General features: G+C 33.5%; 1 protein-coding gene across 8 annotated transcripts in view; it reads right to left on the minus strand.

The window, feature by feature from the left end:
* Positions 1–24658, minus strand: part of LOC143253282 (uncharacterized) — a 95627-nt gene that overhangs the window by 15514 nt on the left and 55455 nt on the right. For all 8 annotated transcript variants that reach the window (XM_076506891.1, XM_076506898.1, XM_076506892.1 and 5 more), the window contains 3 exons: positions 21936–22000; positions 16331–16393; positions 13470–13688 (listed from right to left, as the gene is read on the minus strand). In XM_076506891.1, coding sequence (XP_076363006.1) covers positions 13470–13688; positions 16331–16393; positions 21936–22000 — 347 coding nt within the window. The remainder of the gene's footprint in view (positions 1–13469; positions 13689–16330; positions 16394–21935; positions 22001–24658) is intronic.

The raw sequence follows: 24658 nt of genomic DNA on the forward strand, positions 1-24658 counted from the left end.
GCACAAAGCAAGAAAAATTCAAGCACTCTAAAAAAGGCCATTGCTTTGGCTCTGAAGGACTTTGCTGTCTGCTGGAATGCTTTCAGTATTTACAGTCTAGCTTCATGGCGGAACATACTGAAGATAAAGCATGAAGACTATTGGCTATAGTTGTGCATATTGTTCCAGTGATACAAATCAATGTAGAAAGATTATTTTCTACATTTAGAATGATCTCAAGTCCCAAAAGAAACAATTTTGTGGCCTGAAAACATTGAGAATAAATATCTTATTTGTTCATTCTAATTTAGAGATGCCAACTCTTTCAAATGACTGAGCGTAATGATTGTAGACAGAGCCCTTTATCATTTGCAGCTACTACGCCTGACCTAAGCTGTTTATTATATTATTATAACTATTATTATTTATTACTGCTATAAATTGCTCATTTATGACTGTGTTTTGTGTATTTAATAAATTAATTTAAAAACTTATTTTGAAATTATGTCTTATTTAGTTCAGAGTAACAAACATACTGGTAAAACAACATTGAACATGCACAAACAGTAAGCAGAAAAAGCCTTTGTGTAAGGACTAGTTTATATCATGTTTATGACACTTATTGTAATAGTTTTGCAGCTGTTGCAACCTTTGCTTTCATGAGAATGTCTCTGGATGGTTGGGAGTTATAACATTGTCCATTTGGCTGCATGCACATCTTGTGTGTTATAATACTGCTCAAAACTGAGGTGCTCAAGTTTGGTCGGAACTTGCTTTTGTTTTTAGTCACTAAACTAAATATCCTTTCACTGTCAGCGTTAGAATGGAAGATTGTAAGAATTCAAAGCATAACCATACACAGAATGTCATACTTCTGGTTGCCATTTCCATCCTTAACTGTAGACAGCTGAACCCAAAACTTGTCAACATTCAACTGAAGGACAGTTTCTGAGAAAGTATCAGTTTGATAGTTCATATATTGCCCTTCCAACTTGTCAATAGTGTCGTGCTCATGTGTATTGACAAGGACAGGATACCTGTCTGTGAAGAACCGTAGAGAAGAGAAGTCTTTGCTGACATTCAGTTTTGGATCAGCAACCTTTGCATGAATCAGTAGTTCATCATTTAGAGGGAAATGTTTCATCATGTAATATAGTATTTCTTGACACTGGTGTAGAAGCTGATCAGGTCCAGGTCCTTTTCATATTTAACAATGTATTCCTTGGCAGCATTTCCAACAGAAACTGCCTCATCAGATTTGTGTAAGGATTCATTGTTGTAGTCAAGTTCAGTGATGTTGTCTTCAAGATATTCTGGCTTGATGTATCTGAAAAGTATATTTTTAACTTGTGTAACCAGAGTTCTATGCATAATGTGTATGCAAGGTTCTCTTTGCAATATCAAATTGGCTTGCTCAAATAGAGGAATTGCAGACTGAAGAAAAAGGAAAAATAACAAGTTCATTTTGTTGTCCAAGAAAACTGTTACCTTATCTAACTTGCTCTGCACATAACTTTTCTTGGTTACTTCCTTGCTAGCCTTTGTTTTTTTTTTTTTTTTTTTCATCGATTGTCTCTTTAGTTCAAGGTCAGACTGCCTAAACACATACTGAGTTATATCAAATGTTTCTTTGTCTGCTTTTGGAGACTGTCGTCTTATGTCCCTGTGTGGCTGAGAGGATATCCTGTCTGTTAAAGTCTTGCTGCCTGACTGAGCTGCACGTTTATATCCTTTTGAATCTAGTTTTTCCTTTTCACAGTGAAAATATTTCTTCAATAGCTTCCACATGTCCAATATTCTGTTGAAGCACACCCCAAGTGATAGCCATCTTATGTTAACAAGTTGTAAAATTTTTCTTGTTTCTTTGTCATACATTCCTTGAAACTCTTTGAAATGTTGCTTTCTGCTAGCACTTTTGTCCAGAAAATAGTAGATATCAATATATCAGAAACTGGGCAGGGCAGTTCTTTGTAAGCTTTCTGGGCAGCAATATTCATGAGGTGACAGGCACAGCTCATGAAGTAAATGCTAGGCTGTTGTCTTTAGATGTATCCCATCACACCTTTACCTATACCATACATAACTGAGGCATTGTCTGAAGAAAAACTACGACAGTTTTCCCATGAAATTTTCCTCTTTGTAAGTTCATGGTCCAAAAGCTTCAAAATATTATCTCCCATTGGAGCTTCTTCCCATTCCACTATTGTCAAAAGAGAACAAACAATTTTTCCAAGCAAAGGGTCAAGATATCGTACAACCACTGGATACAGTTTTGAGTCATCCATGTCTGTGGATCCATCTGTGGCTAAACTGTAAACACTGTTAGTAAGTATGCTTGAAATCATTTTGTCATCTTCACAACTCAACATTTATACAATGGCTGTAGTTTTGGTTCTAGCACAGCCATATTTTTTTGCTATATCAGAGTCTGGGAACATTTTTCTGAATAGATGTCCTGCATGATCAGCTATAGCTAGGGGTACATTATGAGCAATGACGAATTGCATGAACATCACTTATGTATTTATGGTTTCATATTCTGAATTCTTACTCATAAATGTCGTTATCTGCATCGTTTTTGTCTTCGCCTCAGCCTTTTGTTGGTGAGATGCCGATTTTGTATGTCTGGAACAATCGTTTATCCCGCCATGAGCCACAGAAAAATCGATGTGACTGCCACTGACTTTTGATGCAATGACTGGATATTTTGCACTATACTCTTTCCTAAATTTTTGATTCACAGTTTTAGTCCTTTTAGATTTGCCAGAAACAAAACAATCTGGTGAACAAGACCTTTTTTTCCAGCTTGTGAATGATTGCATTGACGTTTCTATGCCGCTTAGAAAACGAGGAATACCCATCTACGCGAGCACTGATTGGATGACAAGCACTGATGACGTAACTATAGATTCCCCCTTGCACCCAGTATGGAGAAGAACCGCACTTAAACTAATGGTAGACGTCAGAGATACAAATATTTTTTATTATTTCAAGCACAAACATGATTATTGCAAGTAACCATTTGGACTATGTCTTATTTATTATCAAAATTTATTTGTATCTCACTAGAAATTTTCTTTTCACCCCTTTCAAGCCCTGGGGGAACAATTTATCACTTTATTGTATAGGCCTATATAATATATAATAACTTGGGAGTTGCCACAAGTCGTAATATTTGTCTGTATGAGCGTATAGTCGTAATGTATACACCAAAATCGTAATGGTTGGCATATTATACAATGCTTGTATTTTTTCATATAATAAAGGAATTGCATTAGAAACTCATTTTTACCATTCATATTTTAAAAATTGATGTTTGCAAAACTATGAATGAAAAAGGTATTAAAGAATTTAAATAAAATAAAAAAATTAAATTTGAAAATAACAGAAAGAATGAGTGGTTTTTCATTAAATCCAATGGTTTTTTGTGTGTATTTATAAAAACTGAAATTTAACAGAAGCAAAAAGAAGAGTAAATAGGAGTAGGCAAACTCACTGCTTTATCCCCTAGAAAGAGAGACGAAAGGGGGCAGGGAATATCTGATATGTGACATACATTTCTGAAGGAAATGATCTGCAGCTTGAGCAAGTCAGAATACCAAAATATTTGTGTGTTTTTGAGTAGAATGCTAACTGCAAAACCTATCAATTCACAAATCTTCTAAAATCCAGTCACAGAGGACTACTGGATCTGACCACTAAAAATATGTATCTACATGTTCATTATAACATGCCTGAGGTAACAAAATTCAATCCTCAAGATGCAGTGATGACATGGATAAACAATATACCAAGATGCACGAAGGAACATACTCAAGACATTTCATATGATCAACCCTACTTTAAACACATTTCCTCACAATGAAAGAAAAGAAGATGATGAACTCAGTGTTGTAATTAGAAGGCAATGTCTTTCGTAGTTCTACTTACATGACATAAGAGTGTTTAACAGAAATTTTATTTCCATCCCAGAGTTGATAAATAAATGCAATAAAGCATCATGTATTTAAAACTGAAGATATAATTATGTAACTGAAAAAATTCCTTAGGAAAAGGCCTGTAAAAACAATTTTTGGTAATTAAAAGACTAATCAAATAAGAACTGACATCTAATGCTTCTTTTTTTGACTTAGTGTGTGAACATTTGGCTGCTGTTGTTTTTTTTCATTAATTTCTAAAAGAAAAAAAAAAATTGAAAGGTTCAAACCCTAAATCTTTGCATACATATAGAACCTTCAATAACAATTAATTTCTGAGAAAGAAACCCCCTGGACACCTCCCCTAAATCTGTGCCTACTTGTAGAATATTAAAGAATAATTGTTAATTCCTTCCCAAAAAATTAAAGGAGCCCAGACCATCTAGCATGATTGAATTAAGGAGTAGTATCACAAAATTATAGTTGAATAGCTGGAGTAATCAAAAATAGTAAATAATTGGAAACTCTAATTCAGATTAGATGACTATTTTCATGATATAAGTTGATTAATCATAATTTTGATGAATTGATTAGTCTATGAAACATCAATTTTTGTAATTGCTGCTTATAGGTAATAAATTAAATTGCTCAGCTCTAGTTTAGAGCATGCTTTTTGCACCAATGTTACAAATGTTTGACCTGAAGTTAGTTGTATAAAATGAAATGAAAATGATTTTAAAACACATTTATACAACTAAAAGAGTAATGTGTGTGAAAAGCTTTTTAAATATCTTTAAACTCCACAAAAATAAAATTAAGAGTAGGCAAATGTGGACAACATCACCATAGGCATAAGAAAGGGATTGGTAAAGATAATATATTGTTCAATAAAAAGGGAATGTTATTTGGAGAATAGATCTGTCCTCCATCAGAATCAAATTTCATAAAGCAGCATTTAAGTGTTTTAAATTTTTGTGTGTGAATTTTGTCATTTACTTATAGACACTTGGAGAAGAGTACTATCACCCCACTGTTGAGTTTTAATATTTGTCCCTGATATCCAGGTTTTTGAATGTCACTAGATCTAATATCTCTTACTGGATAAATTGATTGCTTTGCCATTCTTCATCAAATCATTTTACTGAAAGTGTCTTTTGTAATAGAAGTGTTTGATGGGTATCACATGCTGTGGAATAGGTTTAATCCACTTACATTTAGCTTTGCACATTCAGTAGAAAGGTGTCATGTTAGATTTGATTCTCACCAACACAAAATTTCACCTATGCTACATCCATCATAGATATGGAAACTGGAAGCCCATACATGGAGTATGTAATTTGAAGAAGTCCACAGACTAGTTCACAAGCACTGGTATCTAAATAGATGCAAGGATTGGTGAAGCGGGTGGAAGAGGGAAGCTTGGAGTCAAGTGAGTCACTGTATCTGTGAGAGGTGAAAAGAGGACAATGTATTTCTGGAGACATCTGCATTGGCACACCAGTAACCATTGACATGGATACAAGCACTTTCAAGAGGAATGAAGTACTCAACAGAGAGTCTTGATATCAAAAGTTCCATGTCACAAAGAAAAAGTAGTCTGAGCCTGTCCTGCATATGAAGTAAGAGGTCCCCAAGTAAAGTTGGGGGGGGGGTGTTGAGACTAAAATGGAGGGCTGAACCAGTCACCCAAAATAAGAGGACTTCCAAAGAAGAACAGAAGTTACAACAGAGGAAAACAAAATGGTTGAACAATATGCCTCAGGAATGTAACTTCTGAGTTACCTACCAGACCTAATTAAAAAAAAAAATTAAGTCACTGTTTCTGTTGCTGTTGTTTTCAATTAAGCACAGAGCTACATAATGAAATATCTATGTTCTACCCATCATGGGTGTCAAAATTCGGCTACAGCCAACTCGAAGGGAAAGACTAATGCAGATGAACCAAAGGAAGCAAAAGGCAAGGAGCTAAATAGGGCTGAGGCATCCATGACTGGGTAGAGTGAGAAAACTGCCCATCTGAAATTAAGAAAAGGCCAAATCAGGGTCAAGAGAGGAAGACTAAAACATGATTAACAACTTCTTGTCTTTGTGGGATTGATAAAAGGATATATGTTAAACCCTAAAAGGAGGGCTGAGGAATTGGGTCATATCATTTCAAACAGGTTATACAGGGAAAAGAACAAAAAAAACAAACTTGAAAAAGAACTTGAGGATTTTCAAAGGGCTGTAGCATGTGGAGTATATCAGTAGACAAAGTGGAAAAGAAGAACTCCCACATGGCCAGAGCCAAAAAGTTACTTCAGAAACATATCACCTAAAACATCCCTGACAGTTAACTCTCACAGTGGATGAGCTTTAGGCAGTAACACAAAGACATGGAATAGAAGAGGGAGATGACCCTACAAGGCTGTGTATGATGAAAAGTCTGGTAGGGGTCCTTGCTACCAAGAAGAAGAATCCAAAGTGAGAAGTGATGACTGTTGAAGATTTGCATCAGTTTAAAATGCCAGGTATACCCAAAAAATACATCACAAAGAAAAAATAACAAGACAGATGTCCTGGAGACAGACACAAAGGTCAGAATGAAAGGTAAAGTGACAAAATACTCCCCAGAAACAAAGATATCTTGCTAACTGGGACAAAAATGGGAGAAAATAGAAGGCAAGGGGGAAAAATGTGTGTGTCAGATGGCCTACTAAAGTTGATAACACTTTGACGGAAAGCCTCCAAATGAAGGTGAAGCATAAGAATGAACAAAACAAAAGTTGAGCACAAGATGAAGACAATTAGATGAGAAGAAAAAGGTAGTAAAAATAGGAGATCCTAATCTAAATGTAAAGATTCAGTTAAAGGGGGCTAATGTAATAAGAGAGATCTAGATTGAGCAAAAATTACAGGAAAAAGATAGAAGAAAAGTACCAGTGAAATCCAAGTGAAGGATGAAATGGGATTATCTGCTCTACAGTGAGAAAACGGAAGCAGATGTGGAAAAAACAGTGGTGAAATAGTACCATGATAGAAAAGGCTCATATGATGTAATAGAAGCAGCAGGTTAAGGATCCTTGATCTAAGATAAAAATGGAACCAACCATATGGTATGTAATGGCAGTAGTATCACTGACCATCAGAATGTCACCAGTCACCTTTATAGTATTGGGTGACTACTGTGATTGAGTGTTAGAAATCTAAGGAAACATCAGAAATGTGGTAATGTGAATGTGCAATCCATGAAACTAACTTTGCAGTGGTCCATTTTTTGTAAAAAAACGTACAATTTTGGTTTATTAGTAGCAAAAAACGAGCTAGGTATAGTGATGGTGTTTTGGTCTAGTGATAACCTTGAAGAGCACCTGATGAAACCCACATATTGGATTAAATAACAAGAACAGACAATGGTGCAAGTGTCCCAAACATCCACAGTCAAATAAAATAAAACCAAATTGAGCATAATTCCACTGAAATTAAACTGATAAAGTTTAAAATGTCCTATTGTTCTTTCTTATAATAATGAAAACTAAGGAAAGAAAAACTACTCAATGAAAAGTAAAGAAAGGTTAAAACAATACGTGTAAAAATTCTGGCATAAATCACGAAAAAACAACTGATGACCAGCAATGCCAAGGAAATAACAAGTCTATTTTGAAACATTAATGCTCATGGAATTACTGAGAGTGGTAGATTTGTAGACCTGCTATTGATATACTATAGTCCAACGATGATTATATAATACATTGGTGCAATACACATTATAATATGTAGGGGAAACTTTCTTCACAGCTTTTAAGATTGTGCAGAAATTTATAAGTCATTTCATGTGAGGTAATGGCTTGGTGGTGCAGAAAAGTGGGTAACATTTCAAAATACTTTGTTGCAGATTAGAAATTCTCCCAGAGATATTTTGAAACGTATCTCAGTACTTCATTTTTTGTTTCAATTCTTCTATTTTTCAGATGGTTTGGATTCATTTAACATAAGACCTATAATACACATCCTTTAGTTGAAAAGAGAAAGAAAAACAAAGATTACTTAAATTATATTAAACAACTATTTTGTAACCAATAATTTTCAATAATCATGTAACTCACAAATCTTGTACGATGTGAAATTCTTTTAAATATATATTACACTATTAATGCACATACCAAGAATATACCTATATGTGTTTAAAGTACTTAAGCTGCTTTCTTCGTCTTGGTGCAACCTACTTAGAAAGATCAGTTGAATCTCTAAATATGTAATAAATATCCATAACCTAAGTATATACCCATATCAAAAAATTAAGGAATAACATACATTTTCAAACAAAAAATAATCAATTAAACACAAATCATTAGCACAAATCTAGACATACTGACACAGTGGAAACTTGAAAATTTACTAGTAATTTAGGTAGAAAAATAAGCTCTTTAGCATTTATTAGATGAATATTTCTTCCCATTACAGCTTTCCTTAGAATTCAAAATAATATAATCTCCAGAAAAAGTAGAAATTGATATATAAGCTGCAGAATAAAGTTAATGACAAAAAAACAACAAAAAACAACATATAACACTCTACAAATATAAATAATTTTCAGATGCTTACATTTAAGCCCATCAAAACAATGGGAATGTTTCCCCAAGGCCATGATTGTGGCACAAGAAAATTTGTAGGAATTCATCAAATCAGTATGAAACATTAAAGCAAATATTAACTGCATCTTCAATTGCTTATGCATATTCATGAATTGTTTCAAAAAACTATTCAAGGTAGGGGGACAAGCACAGTTTTATTCCTGGGACCCAAAGTGGCTTCTCCACAGCCCTACTTACATGTACCTATTTTTATCACACAAAGCAGGATTATATAAGATATATGACTAAGTTTATAACCATTCCTTTGTTCTTTATATTAAGTTACAATTATAAATGATGTTGGTTTTAACACCTGTTAATATTATGTCTTAATTCTATAAATCATCAAGTACTTGTCATGTCATCAGTTAAATCTTACTGAGTTATGATCAGTTAACAATGTTTCACTTTAGACCTATACCAACAAACAACAAATCTCTAATGCCTAATAAAAATACAGAAAACAATATTATTCAATTAAAATCTACTTTTATTCTGAAAATGCTAATTCCACTAACAGGTAGTTACCACAATAGGGTAAAATTTAGAGTGTGTGTTTTCTTATAGCAAAGCCACATGGGGCTATCTGCTGAGCCCACTGAGGGGAATCGAACCCCTGATTGTGCATTGTAAATCCAAAGACATACCGATGTACTAGCAGGGGGCATAAAATTTAGAACCCTACAGTTATGAAGAAGAATTGTGAACTACGAGTAACTAAGCTGAATAAATACTTGTATGGGAAAAGAAGTTAAGCCACAAGTGAATACTGATTACTTGATCTGTTTAATGTCTAATGAATCAGAATCCTAACACATCACCACATCTTATAGTTGAAATATATAAAGTTAACAAACACAATTATAACAGCCTCCATATTAACACAAAACCAAAATATCAGTTTTTGAGAATATTAAAAAAGTCCAAATAAATTCTGTAGTGAACTGTGAACCTTAAAGCAGTGTTGCTAACTCTGTTACATACCATTTAGTTACTGATAATCACTCCAGAATTCCACATTTATTCCATGTATAGTGGACTAGATTTGTCATGTTATTGCTCTGCTTACAGTGAAAAATGCACAAGAGTTAACCTATAATAATCTTCTCCATGCTATCTAGTGAACAGTTTAATTGTATGATGTATCTCTACAATCTTCTCACTGCAGATTTGAAATGAGATGCCATTCATTTCTTTCATCTGAATAACTCTGACAGTTTGTACTTTTGTAAAAAACAAAACAAAAACACTTTTGCTCACAACGAACTGGTAGCACTGTCACACAAATAACTGGAAACTAACATTTGTTTCGACATGAATGTCTCACATAATGAAAACTTGTATCTAAAATCAATTTTACATATAAAATAAAAAGAGCTTAAAAATGGTAAGCTATTTTGGTAGCAACTGAACATTTCTGAAATTGTAACAAATATCACTAGAAGAATGTAAAAAATTAAAAACTGAGAAAGATATTCAAAGTGACAATCTTTGACTCTTTGCATTGTGTAAACTAAAGCTTTTGTATAAATAAACACATTGGCCAATGCAATGTAAAATTCTGGACACCCCTAATATTTTAATATTAATATTACTCTCCTAGTCTTACCATTCTCATCATTAGAAAAAAAAAAAGCATCACCACTATAATTCCCTCTACCTCAATCAGATTCCTTCCAACTCCTATTTTTCTCATTATCATTCTCATTTTTAAAGTAAAGAGCTCAAGACTGAACACAATACTCTAAATGTGGCCTATTTAATGACAACTTAAATTCCATTTACCCTGCCATTAGCAACAGCACATTGCTTGGAAGGCTTAAGAAATTGATGAGCCAAAACACCAGGACCTTTCTATTCAATAACATTTATAAGGTTATTCCTTCCACACTTTTACCCACAATTCAAATTGTGATAGTCCACATGCATTTTATTGCATTTATTTTTATTAAAATCATGTTGTTTATTTTCTCTACTCACCAAATAATTCAAATCTTTTAGTAAAGCAGTAACATCCTCACCACAGCTAGTAACATCCAAAGCTTTAATGTAGCCAGCAAATTTAAATAATCTACTGACTATATTATTTATGTAAAACAAAAAGAGTAAAAATTCTAATACTGAGCCCTCAGGTACCCTATTCATGTCATTAATCTGGTTTGACTGATTTTCATTTATGGCAATCCTCTATTTTTTCCATCTAGTCAGTTTTGTGTTTAATGAACCAAACTATACCCCACACAGTGACAATTTTTAACAAGTCTTTTACATGGAACTTTGTCATATGCTTTCTGAAAATTCAACTTTACCAAATCTACACCCATGCCCTCATCTATGTACACAGCAATATCTTCAAAGAATGTCAAAAAATCACTAAAGCAAGGCTTTGCCCCTAGTAAAACTACTTCCAATCTTCTAGCACCTGCACACTGTTCAAGGACTAGGAGACAATAATAGCAAACAGTACACATAATCAATATGTAACCTCTTTCAAAACATTTGAGTAAATATTATCTGGCCAAGGAGTTTTACAATTCTTTAAACTTCCTAATTTTTTCTTAAGAAGCTCAGAGTTTATGTGATCATACTGTTCAATTGTTGGATATACAAGAATGCTTAGATTTAATTATTAGTTAGTTTATTTACTGATTTTATATTTAATGAATATTTAGTTTTCATAAACAAGTGTTAAAAATTAACTATTTTAAAAGTACGAGTTATGACAGATTTCATTATATAACTCAGTAAAAGTCATATATTGTGTACATTTCAATTGTTGACATCATCTCTCTTGAAACTTCTGTTTTTCTCACTATCAGAGTATTGTTATACCATAGTCTCATAATTTGTAGACACATTGAGGCCTCATTTGAGTAATATATATGTGACCAAGCATTAATAACTCAACCATCGCCTAATCATTAGATATTAGCTTTGTATCATTCCTCCAAGGCCCTATTCCCATCCTAACATTTTGCATGCTCTTAATATATTTGATGAAATTCTTACATTTTCATCCAACCTTTTGCATGTATTGTTTGGATTTGTCAATCTCTTGTTTGACCAACTCTTTCAATTCTTCAATAATATTCCAAATCTCTTCATTGTAGAAGTCAAACTTTTTATATTTATAATTCTTTTCTTTGATTTTATCTTTTGTGAGCCATCCTGCTTTCTTTACTTGCAGCAACCCACTTTTTGGAACATGCCTATCTTGCATATTTAAGAACTTAATTTAAATATTTTTACACAGTTAATCAGTTCCTCCAACTGATTCAGCTGCAATTCATAATTGATAATTACTGTGTCATATCAGCTTGTTTTATTTTTTTTAAATTTGGAATTAAAATCCCATTTTCATTATTTCCATATGCAACAAAATATCAAATCTAATTGGGCAATGATCATTTGCATCCAGATGTTTCTGCAGTCTCTAACCTATCAACCTTTTTTTTTTTTATTATAAATTAACAATAAATCTAAAATAGCATTGTTCCTAGTAGGTTCATTAACTAGTTGTTAACAAAAACCATCACAAAGTTTTTTAAAACCTGTCTTAATTATGTCTTGGCTTTTAATATTTCCCAATTTATTTTCCTAAAATTAGAATCTCTCATACTTATAACCTCATTAACAATTGGATTCTTTATCACACAGAAGAATTTCTTATTAATTTCACCAGTTTCATCTAGTGTTCTGCAAAAAATTCCAACTAAAACCTTTTTTGCCTTATAACCACTAACAAAAACAAATAGAATCAATCACATTGATATTAGTTTTCACATCCTCAACTACAAATCACATTTTACATATAAATTCACTCCTCCCCCTCATTTTAGAATTCTACCCTCATTAAATAACCTATAACCCTGTGCTTCAAAATTCCTTTAATCAAAATTGTCTACATTCATCCATGTTTCAGTAATTTTCATGATATAAAAATTATCTGTTACAACCCTTAACCTAAAGTTATCCATTTTATTTCTTATACTTCTAGTATTATAGGTAATTTTAATGGTAGGCTAAAACTGTTATTATTATATCTTGTTTCCATGCTATACCACTTTCTAAATCTTATTTTTTTTCACTATTAATAAGACTCTCTCTTCCATCTAATCATAGATTAAAACTGTCCTTGCAAACAAGCCTGCCCTTACCTTATTTAAATGTAAAACTATTCATTTTAAAAAGTTCCCTTTTCCCACTGAACTGATCCCACAAATTCTACCAATCAACCTGTTCTTCCTTAAGCCCAGCATTCAGTCCTAGTGACCTATTCATAATTTCATCCCAACAGTTTCATCTCAGCAGTATCCCTGACAGGATTAAGTTATTAATGCCTTTTTATTTGAATGCCTTTATCAGTACCTTATACTTAACAATAACCTCTTCTGACTTATCCTTCCCTACATGAACTTCAAAGACTATCACTGTTAGCACCCTTGCATCACTTGCTCTGTCAGTAACACCCTCCACTTCTGATTCTGGGTGCCGTAATCTAATTATTTTCTTCCTATTCACTCCACAGACTCATACCTACATGCATACTAAAGAATTTCATACAAAATATATTTTGCATTCCCATTCCTATATGTTCCTTTGTTACACTTCCATCCTTGAGTTCATTATTTACACAAACTAAAGAGTGAAATCTGTTACTTAAATACTTCCTCAAATCTCATGAGGGTTAATAGGATAAGTATGTAATTAAGAGTTTTATTCTAATTATAAAGTTTCAAGTAATAGTAATAATTTAACAATCTGTAAATAAAGCATAACACTGAGCATTTTTTAAGACCTGATTATAGCACATTGATTTAATTATTGAAATCTAACCTAATTTTCAACTTGTGAATGATACAAGAGGTAGAGAAATATTAAAATGTAAATGAAAACCAATAAAATTCCTTGAGAAACACAAAAATTCAGATTATTGAAACAAATTGTGCTTTTCACTCACTTTTGGATTCAAGATCTCCATTCACAGCCTGAAGAGAATTAGGACGAACTGCATCCTGTGGAGGAACTTTTAAAATCTCCTTATTTTCTGACTCTACTAGTTCTTTTGCTGCATCTCTTTCATCTATATCCTTTTCTAATTGTTCTCCATTTATCGTTTCTATCCTCGTATTACCTGTTGTTGTTGGTTTTGGCAATACCTTAGGTTGCTTTCCATAAACTATGAATGATGAACACCATCACAAACAGTTTCTAAAAACCTGTCTCCATTATGTCTTGGCTTTTAACATTTCCCAACTTATGTTACTAAAATTAAAATCTCCCATACTTATCCTCATTAACAATTGATTCTTTATCTCACATTAGAGATTCTTATTAATTTCACCAGTTTCATCTAGCCTCCACTAGAGACCTGCAATACAGATGATTCAACCCGAGATATAGATGCTACTAATAAGTAAGTACATCTTATTTTTTGTAGTTTTTATTCTAGTGATTTGTAAAATAAAATTCCAAATTACAAGTCATCTTTACACAGGCACACAGGGCTCCAATTATTACATTCCAATTCAGTGTATAAAGCTGTTTGTATGAAATCTATTGAAGCTTAGTTAAGTAAATAACAACAGCAACAAAAAACATTAAACAAATTGTTAACTGATGGGTGAAACAATGTACAAGTTTTAAAATTCTTTAAACATACAATACAAATACATCCATTGATGAGCACATGTATAATAAACCATTTGTTTCAATCATGTGAAAATATCTTTAAAGAAGAATGTTTTACATTTTAGACTAAAAATAATCATTAAAATCTTGTATATATAAATATACCCTTGTGCAAATTAATTGAAACAAATGGTCATTTTACAATATTTTCAGCATGGTGGCCAGTGTAGGCTTGCTGGACCTACTGATTTCCTTTAATAGTCAATTTTTCACACAAACGGCATCATTAGCTGTGTTTTGCAGTATGGGTCAATCTATTTTTGGCATGTATGACGAAATTTTGAGGAATATTACATCTTTTGAAATTGCGTTAGAAGGGCAAGGAGACCAGTCAAAAAAAAACTTCTTACCAACTCAATGAAGAAAAAACAGTATCAATGGGATCTGAAATACAAGAACTGGGCGTAAGAACAATGGAGGAAGGTGTTATTCAGTGATGAGACTCGTTTCTTCGTACAGGGCCAAAGAAGTCTGCATGTTCGCAGATCTCCAGGTGAGAAACTTCGAGAATCTCACATCAATTAGTTCATAAAACATCCCTTAAAAAAGATATTTTGGAGCTTTTTCAACTACTATGGCATTGGAGGCTTACATATCGTATAAGGTATGATGCAAGGACCACAGTACATCAAAGTTTAGCAGAGAAGAGTCGTTCCAGAATTGAAAAAGAGATTTCCAGGTGGATCTGGCATTTTTCAGCAAGATCTGGCTCTGTGCTACACATCGATACTTGTGAAGAATTTTATGACTACAACACGAATAAAGGTGCTGGACTGGCCTGGAAACTCTCTGGACTTAAATCCTATTGAAAATCTTTGGGTGATTTGTAAAGAAAGACTTCAGGGAAAAGACTGTACTACGAAAGATAAGCTAATATAGGTGTGGCACCGCGATCCAAAAATTAGTAAATATTACAGTCAACTTGTGGACTCGATGCCAAAGCGGATTAATGATCTTCTGAAAAATAAAAGCAGTCATATCATGTATTAATTTGAGAGTAATTTTTGGATTCTCACAAATAAAATGCAAAAAACTGAAAAAAATCGTAATTTTCCATCTTGTTTCAATTAATTTGCACAAGGGTGTAGCATCTGAGCAAGTTCAGATACTTTGTATTTTGAACTTCAGTGGCACCTTTATGAAACACATGGTTAGAACAGATAGGTCTATAATCCCAAGAATAAACACAGCTATCTTTAATTTAGAACTGCTGATCAGAGGGTGGAAATTTAGTCTGTAGTATTTGTTATCTATGTGGGTAATTATACCAAAATTGTGGGATTAAGTGTCATAGGTTTAATCTTTCTATGGCTGAACAAAGCAAAACGTGGAATGCTAATCACTAGACCATGCTTGGCACTGAATTAGGTTTAGAGTATTAAATAAAGTGATGATGAAAAACAGAAATGTCAAAGAATTTTTATATCACCAATTCAATTTTTAAACAAGTTCTCTTCTTATGAAAAAATAAAAGCAACAAAAATCATCTGTAAATTACATACATAAAAATTTGTCTTTGCAATTGTATGTTCTGCTTAGACCCCTCCCCTTTGAAGATAAATGATAGAAACAGTTTTAGTGGGATATTTATACCATATGAACAAGTTGTGATACTTGTTATTTTTAACTTGAATGCCATGTTAAACATGATTAAAATGGTCAGATTAAGGTTGATGAGAGTGAGTAAGAAGGTCAGTTTTGGACTAAAAATGCTTCCTTCTCTGTCCTATGCAAAAACAAAATGCACAAACTGCAGATAAAACGTAAAAGACTGTTTATACTTTCTTAAATAGCATACATGTCTTTTTAAAATCCCATCTTCCCATGTACACTTTCATAAAAACTTTTCGAATCCCCCTTGATACATTCATACTATATGGATGCTCCTATATAGTGCAATGAAAAAAACTAACCTGCATAACTGGACTATATTCTGTAAAAGAAACAAATTTTATGGAATCTTAATGCTTGCCTGGAAACATGGCTTCATACAAAAAATGTAATGTACTATTATATTTGCTTGCAGATTATTTTATTTTCAGTTAAGTATCAACAGTCAAGTTGATATTAAAGGATATTTTGTTTCAGACATGAAAGTTTAATTTAGGTTAACACATTCATACAACTGACCTAGCTTAGAAGGTTTTGATGCCTGTCCTTCTGACTTAACTTTAGGCTGTCGGCAAGGTGACACTGGTAAGTAAAAAGAAATAACTGAATTATAAAATCAGCTCCTGCTCATATCATAGATCAGTTTAATTTAGTAACTTCATCCTACCATCGTTTAATCAATAACCTTTATATAAAAATTAACTCTTCATTGTTGTTAGTTTCCATACAAAATAAAATTTAGATCAGTAACCTAAACAATTAATACTGCCTTTACATAAAACAAAGACATGAAATGAAACTGTCAGTAGATTTTAATTTCGTATTCACTCCTTTATTTGCTAAGGCTACATTTGAAGTTTAATTATATTTCACTTCATACTGACTATAAGTGCCAAAAAATGTATAAACAAATTCTAAAAAAACTGGTTTAATATATACGTTTGACTACATATTTTTCTGAATCAAGTTATAGTAGACAAGGTAGCAAAAAGTTTACATCAAGGCAGGTACTACACTTTGCACTTCAACAATCACTGGTATGTAAAAACTTGATTTTTTTTTTTATCGATTAATTAATTACAAGATAAATTCAACATAATAACATTGTAATAAACATGTCAACAATACAGTGGCTCAGAGCTACATGGGATAGTTCTAAAGTTGATTAATTGTACTGGTACACTAAAACAAAAGCACACAGTGTAGATTAATGACACACTGGGAGAAGACACAACAGAACAGTCCTTAAAAATAAATGGACACAGTAATCAATTTTTTTTGCACATTATGTCATGGAATTGTGATAATAAAATCTAACAAATGTACTTACTACTTTTGGAAAATCTATGATAAAATGATGAAACTTTGCTTTATTAATGATTTAGAAATGGATTATAAACCAAAAGCAGATGTTCTGAGGACATTAAATTAGATATAAAAGTGTTGGATACATGTACAGGTGTGTATACAAAATATATATGTAAATGTACTGGTGTTTGCCTTCTTTAAGATTTCACAGTACAGTATTGCTGGCACACAAAAATATAGCTAATAAAAAGAAAAAAAAAGGTGTCATTGATTAATTTACTCTAATCCTGACTGAAAGAATTTCAATTGTTAAGGTTATTGAGAATTCCATCTTGTTTAGTTTGAGCTAACATCTCATTTGATTGTATTTTCCTTTTTTTATTCAAGACATTTAACAGTATTAAAATTTTCAAATCAAAATAATCTGTATATGGTTTGCCTTCATAAGCCACTGTTCATAGCTCATCGAAACAAAATATTCACCTTATCTCAAGCACCACCTTAGTTTAAAAAACTGAACATAATATTATGATATTCTATGGTACACTTGATCAAAATATCAGTAAATTAAGCACTACGATAATGATTTTTAGAAAATGCATACAGAAATTGAATTAGTCAAATTTAACTAAAAAAAAAAAAAAGGAGAGAGAGAGAAAGGATGAAAAGAGAAGTATTTTATTACCAAAATATTAAACAATTGCATGAAATGACTAGTGGGAAACCTATTAATTAATTAATTCACAAATATGATATCAGCAACTTTTATAGTATGGAAACTAATTTTAATTATTACAACATTTTGACCCAAACTATTTAATCAACCTATGATAACATGTTCAGTTTAACAAAGACATTCTATTCATAGTGAACATCTAGACAGAAGCAGCATGTACTAACATATTGAGGAACATAAATATACTAACTAAACTGCATCAATTTTTTTATGTTAAGAATGGGATACATCTATAATGTATGCATGATGCAACACTGTTGTCATACTTTATTAAAATTCAAATGTCCTCTTTGTTGTATTTATTACAATAACATTATCTATTCTTTGATAGATTGTTTAGGCAGAGTATTCCTGATGAAACTTTGTAGAATGGATGGCAACTGCAGTTGCTGTCCATTCTACAAAGCTTCAACATTATTTATTAACTTAATACATTTATAATTACTGGATTAAGTCATTAAACAGTATTGTTATTTACACATTTTTATTTTCAGATTATCATACCTTCAACTACTTCTTGAAAAAAAAATGTTCAAAGGTAACAGTTTAAGTGGGCCAAGCATTGCTTAGTGGTTAGCATGCTGGACAATGGATCTGAGGCTTTATGATTCATGTGTTCTTACCAGAAAATAAAAAATAAAACCTCTTGCTCTGCAACTTTGTTATTCTTATAACATACCCATAACCCCAGAGAAATCTCACTAATCATCTGATAAGAGTAGCCCAAAAGTTAGTGGTGGGTAATATTGACTAGCTACTTTACCTCTAGCCTATCATCATAAAAGTAGGGATGCCTAGCATAAATAGTCCTCCTGCATCTTTAATAACATTCAACAACAACAAAAAACACTTTTGAGAACATTTCAAAGCCAGTAAAGAATATATCTGTACTATATAATACAAGAATTAAAGGTGTGCATCTTATCTGAAGCATGCATGATAACTGGAAAAATCATTATACAATAGCACTACTTAAGAAAATCAACTAATAGTGAACTTGTAGATATTTCATTCTCAACTTATTTGTTTCTTAAATTGTCATATGATATTTTCATTTACATTTTATTATCCATTTCAGTAAAAATGTTAAGTGTTGTTTTGAAACGTTACTATGGCTTTTAAATTAATAAAAAACAAACACATGCAAGACTAATAATTATAATAATATCCACAGTATTTGTTTGTTGAATTTCACACAAAGCTACATGAGGGCTATCTGCACTTGCTGTCCCTAAATTAGCAGTATAAAACTAGAGGAAAGGCAGTTACTCATCACCATCCACTGCCAACTCTTGGGCTACTATTTAACAATGAATAGTGGGATTGACTGTCACATATAATACCCCTATGGTTAAAAGGGTGAGCATCTTTGGTATGATGGGAATTGAACCCATGATCTTCGTATTACAAGTTGAGAGCCCCAATAACCTGGCCATGCTGGGCCAAATAGCCACAGTGTGATGAATTTACTATTATACACTTACTTTAGTACCCAAGCAAAAGATAAAAAAAATATTATTATTGGTCTGCTACAGTCAGTGTGCTATTATACCTCAGAAGCTTTAACTGTCAGTAAAAGTAAAACTACAGAATTGGAACAGAAACGTTTACAGATTTCAAACATAACAAACCATTCAACTTCAGTGAATTACCTTGGGTGTTATTTCTACAAGGACCCTAAACATTTTTGCAGACAAAAGTCAGCTTGTAAGAGTGTTAGGCCAAACAAGAATGGTTTGTTTTTCTTTTGTTTTGTTTTGTTTAATTTTGCGCAAAGCTACTTGAGGGATATCTGTGCTAGCCATCCCAAGACTAGAGGGACTGCAGCTAGTCATCACCACCCACCGCCAACTCTTGGGCTACTCTTTTACCAACGAATAGTAGGATTGACCATCACATTATAACGCTCCCACGGTTGAAAGAGCGAGCATGTTTGGTGCGATAGGAATTCGAACCCACAACCCTCAGATTATGAGTCGAATGCCTTAACCCACCTGGCCATGCTGGGCCTAAACAAGAATGGAGCTAGCTAGCATTCCCACCAAGTGAAGTATACCTGTGTATCAACATAAAAGTAATTTCCTCATTATGGACCTGGATCGTCTATGAAATATTCAGTTCTAGACCAGATATAAGAATCAGTATTGTCTTTAAATTTGTAAAACTTTTATATAAACCATCATTTGTAATAACTATTAATAATAACCAGTATTATAATTTGTATTATTTTGGGTTTTTTTGTATACAAAAATACACTACATGTCCAAAAGTACTTAGAAATCTGACCATCATACCCATATCTGTTTGTTGAATATTTCATTCCAAAACCATGGGCATTAATACAGAGTTGATCCTCCTCTTACCACTTTTCTGGGAATGCTTTTCACTAGACTTTGGAACATGGCTTCAGAGATTTGCTCTTATCCAGCCTCAAGAACATTAGTGAGGTCAAGCAAGAAGGCCTGGCTCGCAGTCGGCATTCCAATTCATCCCAAAGGTGTTCGATGGGGTTGAGATCAGGGCTCTGTGCAGACCAGTCAAGTTCTTCCACACCAACCATGGCAAACCATGTCTTTATGGACCTCACTTTGTGCATGGGGGCATTGTCACACTGAAACAAAAAAGGGCCTTCCCCAAACTGTTGCCACAAAGTTGGAAACACACAATTCTCTGAAATATCATTCTATTCTGTAGCATTAAGATTCCCCTTCACTGGAACTAAAAGCCTAGCCAAAACCATGAAAAAGTTTACAGTTGGCACTATGCATTCAGGTAGGTAGCATTCTCCTGGCAATTGCCAAACCCAGATTCATCCATCAGACTGCCAGATAGTGAAGCATGATTCATCACTCCAGAGAATGCAGTTCCACTGCTCCAGAGTCCAATGGCAGTGTGCTTTACACCACTCCAGCCAACACTTGGCACTGCACATGGTGATCCTAGGCTTGTGTGCAGCTGCTTGTCCATGGAAATCCATTTCATGAAGCTCTTGATGAACAGTTATTGTGCCAACATTGCTTCCAGAGGCAGTATAAAACTTGGTAGTGAGTGTTGCAACTGTGGAAAGACGAGGTTTAAACACTACATGCTTCAGCACTTGGCAGTCCTGTTCTGTGAGCTTGTGTGATCTACGGCTTCATGGCTATGTTGTTGTTGCTCCTAAACAATTCCACTGCACAATAACAGCACTTACAGTTGACCAGGGCAGCTCTAGCAGGGCAGAAATTTGACAAACTGACTCATTGGAAAGGTGGCATCCTATGACAGTGCCATGTTGAAAGTCACTGAGCTCTTCAGTACAACCCATTCTACTGCCAATGTTTGTCTATGGAGATTGCATGGCCGTGTGCTTGATTTTATGCACCTCTTAGCAATGGGTGTGGCTGAAATAGCCAAACCCACATGCTTTTGGACATGTAGTGTATATTTGTCTTAAAAAAGAAATTTGTCGTCTCAATCTTGTTGGCAAATATCATAAATTTGATACACATTAACAGTTAATTAACTTCTAAATTCAAATTTTATGATTATTTGAAATTGTAATACATAATGTACATAACATAAGAAATCAGAGACTCATCCATAACAATTCACAATACATAACAATAGCCAATATAAACATAACTTGCTACCCTATGATTTCTTGAAATTTTATCAAAAACAGGTGAAGCAAATTTGCTACAATACAGTATATAGTAAAATAACAACTGAAATCTTTTTAAAAATATAAGTGCAAATATTTTCAACAAGATGTTTTTAATATAATTTTGAGTAATTGAGATTTTCAGAACTCTAAAAGCAATAATGTATAACTGATTATCCTAATTTAAAACACACAAGGAAAATACAAGTTTTGTCTGACTTTCTATTCAACAATTATATTATAAGTTTAATGTCGTTTTTTTTTCATTGTAATAAAAATACCTTATTGGAACTGGAGCCATCAATACAAGTTTAAAACAATTATGAAGTTACAGTGCTATCACAAATACTCATATATAATATTTTGAAAGAGTGAAGAAGAAGTTCTACAAAATAAAATTATCTTGAATAATGTAAGATACTACATATTTAGCTAACCTTCATGCTTGGCTTCAGGAGTTTTCTCTCTTTTTCTCTCTGAGCTAGCTGAACGAGCAGAGGACCTAAAAAATGCAACAACTTATAAAAGAGATACAACTGATATAAAGTTTTTATCTTTTGTCTTATTTAATAGTAAAATAAAGATTATATTATGCTTCCATAACATCTAAAATAATTCATTCTGAATAAGGTTAATTTTCATGGTTTACAGGTAAACAATCAGATAATTATCTGAATTGTGACTGGCACACCAACACTTTATTAAATGGCTAAAGAAAAGATCAAATTATCACATCTTACTCTTTTTGGTTTTTAAAGCTATGATGCTTGAAACTAGATACTGTTGGAAATTATTTCATACACAGATTACGTATATTTGCTATTGGGTGAATCTCAGTCAAATGGAGAAAAAGAACTATAATATCACTGCAGTACAGTAAAAGAAAATGAAATATATTTCCCTAAAACTCTTGTACTATGCTGAAGAATTAACATTTTTCTGCACTGAAAAGGTATTTCCAATAAATACTTACCTCTCTCACAAATAGCTTTTCACAAGTTATACTGCCCTCCTTTTGTGCAAATTTGTGCCCACCACTAGCGTTAAAACTCCTACCTACCCATATGAACATTTACATGAGATATCTGTATGCTATCACATGCAACAACCCTCCACAACAGAAGTGCAGCACAACTCTTAACATCACTAGCACCCACTCTTCCATGCAGTGCATAATCACTTTGAGATTGGACAGCACACACAAAACCTACATCAGAAGTGAGGAAGTTTGGAGGAAAATGTAAGGAGCGCTAAGAAATACATTTCTAGTGTAGAAAAATCTTGCCTCCACTCATAAATAGCTAAATTCCACAATGAACTGACAAAGGGTCCACTGAGAAAATGAAACCATTTAGAAAGTGCCCAAAGGAAGATCATGCAGCATGAAAACAGACATAAGGCAACATCCCCATGAAAAACTGTACCACTTCTGAGCCAGATATACTTTTTGTCCACATGCAGATGTGACACAATAAGGACAAAATTCACAGAAGGGTCCCCCTCCATCATTATGGTTGTGCATATCCAACACAACCATCACCATATCTGGTAAGAACCAACAGCCAAGGAATGGTAGGAAGGTGAAAAGCAAAGTGGAAGTGTATCTCCAGCCCATCACCAGGTAGCATTGCAAATGTATTGTTCAGTCAAGAGTAGGAGAAGGGAACTTGGCCAGACAGATGTGAAATTAAATGACCACAGGTGTAGAGTGGCTAGGGAGTGTCAGACCATAAATGGAAGATTGACCTCAACCAACACTAGTCAAACTGCGATAGTGATATCCAGCCCAAGGTAGAAAAAAGGTTCATTATCTTTATGGAAACTAGTAGGGAAAATAAGCCCCCATAATAAGAATTCACAGCATCATGTGTATACATCCAACCAATCATCATAATACCTGCCAGGAACAAACATCCAGGGGATGGTAAAAGTGGACAGCAAAGTGAGGGTGCACCTTCTGTTCATGACTAGACAGCACTGAAAATGTATTGTCTAGTATGCAGTAGGAAGAAGGTATCCAGCCACACAGAAGTGATAATTTATGTGGTTAATCCACCTTATCCATTGGAAAACAAGCATCTGAGGGATGGTAGAATAGAGTGTGCAACTGTATGTTGGTAGAATATATTTTCCATCACCTGATACATTTGGAATTTTACATTAGGTCCAGAGGAAGATGAATATAAATGCCATCAACACCAGCAAAACATCACTGGCCTACTTTGAACTAAGAAGGATTGAGCACAATTGAGAAGAAATTCTCTATGGTCTACCACTCCAGAAGCTAGGAACTGGTAAGTGGCAAAGACTCCCCTACTCCACAGTAAAATGGAGGACACAGTGTGTTAGAGAGTGTAGAGGAATGCTGCATTGGAGACAGTGCAATGAGTGACTGCAACACCTTATTTTGAAAAGCAGACATATCCAGTGGCCTACCATACAAGGATCCACACCTACTTGTACTCATATTAGTCCATGTGTGCAGTCTAGAGCAAACATTTTGTATGAAGGAAAATAGCACAAGGAATACCTACAACCAATATTGTAAAACACCCTATCTCAACAGTGAGCATATCTTATAGTGCTGATTTATGAATAAGTATACCTGGTCAGGCAACACTTGCCACAAAGTGGAATCTTAAGATGTGAAAAAGGGCTCTTACAGAAAAAAAATGTTGAAAAATCACCAAAAAATTGTGGAGCACATAATGGTAGCAGGGGAAAAGAAAAAATCTGTACAGTAAGAAACAACCAGGTGGTGAAGACAATGATCGGTGAAGGTATGGGGAGTGGTCCACATACTGACATGAATGATGTCAAAAATGAGCAGCATGGGACATGGTAAAGTGACAGATTTGACATGAAGATACATGGACAACAAAGAGCTGGTGAAAGGGAAGAATAAACAAGAGAAAGCAGCTGGCAAAGCCAACTCATAAGGAGAATAGGAGAAAGGTCACATAACTGGGAGGGATTATAAGGAATAAACAAATAGAAATTGAACAACAGAAGAAAGCAATATATGCCACATAACAACAGAAAGCCCCTGACCAGACAGAGAATGCAAGCAGGATCATAAGTCATAAAGGTGTAAATGGAGGAAAGGGAAATGGGTGTGAAGGTGGAATTATCATCCCAACCAACCAAAGTTTTGGGTACG

This window comes from Tachypleus tridentatus, chromosome 6 (genome assembly GCF_004210375.1).
Source record: "Tachypleus tridentatus isolate NWPU-2018 chromosome 6, ASM421037v1, whole genome shotgun sequence".
Taxonomy (NCBI): domain Eukaryota; kingdom Metazoa; phylum Arthropoda; class Merostomata; order Xiphosura; family Limulidae; genus Tachypleus; species Tachypleus tridentatus.